This window comes from Buceros rhinoceros, unplaced genomic scaffold, assembly GCF_000710305.1.
Source record: "Buceros rhinoceros silvestris isolate BGI_N320 unplaced genomic scaffold, ASM71030v1 scaffold5816, whole genome shotgun sequence".
NCBI lineage: Eukaryota > Metazoa > Chordata > Aves > Bucerotiformes > Bucerotidae > Buceros > Buceros rhinoceros.
In genome coordinates this window covers 1-2,537 of record NW_010416800.1, presented here as the reverse complement: position 1 = coordinate 2,537, position 2,537 = coordinate 1, and the positions used below count along the sequence as shown (strand labels likewise).

The 2,537-nt window shown below is 48.5% G+C and overlaps 1 protein-coding gene across 1 annotated transcript in view; it reads right to left on the bottom strand.

Annotated features, from left to right (window-relative positions):
• RAB19 (RAB19, member RAS oncogene family) overlaps positions 1 to 2,473 on the bottom strand; it is a 3,917-nt gene extending 1,444 nt beyond the window's left edge. Inside the window, exons 1-2 of the mRNA XM_010137934.1 lie at positions 2,247 to 2,473; positions 1,246 to 1,429 (exon numbers count right to left, since the gene is read on the bottom strand). Coding sequence (XP_010136236.1) covers positions 1,246 to 1,429; positions 2,247 to 2,441 — 379 coding nt within the window. The 5' untranslated portion in view covers positions 2,442 to 2,473. The remainder of the gene's footprint in view (positions 1 to 1,245; positions 1,430 to 2,246) is intronic.
• Positions 2,474 to 2,537: the final 64 nt, after the last annotated feature.

The following is a 2,537-nucleotide window of genomic DNA, read 5'->3' as shown; positions in this document are numbered from 1 at the left end:
TCTTTCCTCCTTCAGTTCCAGATGGGAAAGTTAGACAACTTAACCTCATGCTAGAAAGGTGTACAACATGACTAGATGTAATTATATGTACAAAGACTTCCTGCCAAAGTAAGTTAAGCAAACAGCACCAGCTTTGGCAGAAAGCACCAAGCTGGATCCTCGACAACAAGCTTTATTGTTACCAATTTCAGAACTTCTTTCTTCAAAACAAAACAAACAAAAAAAACCCCACAAAAACCAACCACCAGCAGCAGCCCCCACCACACAGAGACAGGTCTTTCCAAGCACTGCAGTTACATGCAGGTCAGAGTTTGTTGTTTGTTTCTTTGGAGGAAGAAAAGGGCAAACAACTCCAGCAGAATTGCTAGGAGTGCAAGCAGACGCTTAGGAGCCGTGCCTGCTGTGCTGTGGGGCTCCACGCTGCCTGTTCTCAACAGCCAGTTTGGGCTGCTGTAGCTGTACGCATTGCTTTCGGCACAGTGCCGCAGTGGAACAGGCAGAAGCGGTGGAATGTAAATAAAGGCCCTGCCGTTTTACTACACCAGTTCTTGCATTTGCAGCTTCTTCCCTGGGGGAGGGAAGAGCAATAATAATCTCACACACAAAGAACCATGCTGCTTCCTACCAGCTCCCTCCTCAGCAATTTCCACCCATGCCTTTCCTCAAGAGGCAGTTTCCTGAATGCTAATGGGATAAATAAGGAGGAGAAGGAATGCAAAAAGACTGCTTCATGCTCTGCAAAAGCCATGTCTCCGTCTACTGTCTTACCTGACTGGGGTTCCATTACAGAGCAGTGCACATGCACATCAAAAGAACAGAGAAGAAAGATGAGAACGAGGAGTTGTGTTGCTCTGATCATTCCCATTCGTCTTGAATTACTAAGCCACTAAATTCCTGCACATCAGGAGTACAGTCAGACTTAACTGCAGCTCTAGCCTCAGTAAGGCTGTCCCTGCTTGCCAGACTATCAGCAAGCTTGCTGCATTATTGCAGCAGGAAAGGAACAAGTAAAAAGGTTTCATTGTCTGCAATGGGCTTGGTCCAGTCAGGATCAGGCTGTGACTTTCCTCATTTTTTAAGCTGATGCCAAATTGATACCCTTTCTGATCTCTTTTCATTAAAATGGCATTCTTCTTTAACGCAGAGTTTACAGACACTTCAAGTAGTGGGGCGGGGGAAGCGAGAGGGATTTTATATACGTATTTAAAAAGCTACACAACATAATATTTTAAATTAGATTCCTACCAATTAACATCATGACCAAGTTTGCAGCACCATACTTTTCAATTTCATGAATCCAGTGAGGAATGGATTCAAATGTGGACCTCCTGGTAAGGTCATAGGCAAGGATGGCCCCATGGGCACTCCTGTAATAAGACTGGGTTATTGTGCGGAAGCGTTCTTGACCAGCTGTGTCCCACACTTGGATCTGTAAGAGAAAGGATAGAAGTTGTAAAGACCAGCAAATGCTGCTTCATAGGTGTTTGCCATCAGCATCCGCACTTAGGAAACAGGTTGTATAGAAGGCAGCTAGACCTGTCTCAGCTCACTCTACTACACCACAGTGAGGCTTTGCCCGCTCTAGATCTGAAGAGACATTCACGCGCCTGTAAAGACAATCTACACAGACCAAAAAGAAAGCCCCAAGGGTAAACCGAGCTTCTCAAAGAGGACAAGAAATCCAGTTCCAACAACTGTACTAAAAGATACACAGGCTATTACAGCCTTTTAACAGGAAAAGAAGAAGAGCTAAGAAACCCTGATGCAGGGCTAGGCAGAGCAAAGCTATATAAACAGCAGGCGTTTGAACTTTCATTTGCGCGCTGAGCTAAGCTCTAGCTAACAATTTATGGCATTTGTCTTACAAGCCTTCGTCTTCCCTCGAATCGAGCAGGCATCAAAGTGCAGCCTTTGCAAACTAGCGGGTTCTCCCTCCTCAGTGCCCCACTCAAACCTCCCCACTTCAAACAGAGGAAGAGAAGCTCCCTCCAAACCCCCTGTGGGCAAATTATGAGCTCTCTCCACAGGTAAATCCACAGAAAACACAAGAGCAAGTATGTACCCAAATTAGAGTGACTGCCTGCACCAGGGCATCCTCCTGAGAGAGAGCTCACCTCAGAAGCACCCCTGGTCAGAAAGACACTGTGCATCCCACCACTCCTCTAGCACCCTCATGGGAACGGTGACATGGCAACGGCAAGCAGGTGCTGCCAACAGAGCAGCTTGGCCACGCTCTGGCCACTGACCTTCACTTTCTTGCCATCTATGTCCATCGAGCGCACAGTGAAGTCGACGCCAATGGTGTTCTGCTGCTTCTCGTTGTACTGCCCCGTCTTGAAGCGGTGCACCACGCAGGTCTTCCCCACGTTGGAGTCCCCGATCAGGATGATCTTGAAGAGGTAGTCGAAGGCATCATCTGCACCGGAGCTGGAGAAAGGCATCGCGGCTCCCGGGCGGGCCTGCCACCGGGTAGCGCGGCAGTGAGAAGGAGCCGCCGCCCCGGCCCAGCTCGCGGCAGCCCGGGAAAGGAGCCCCTG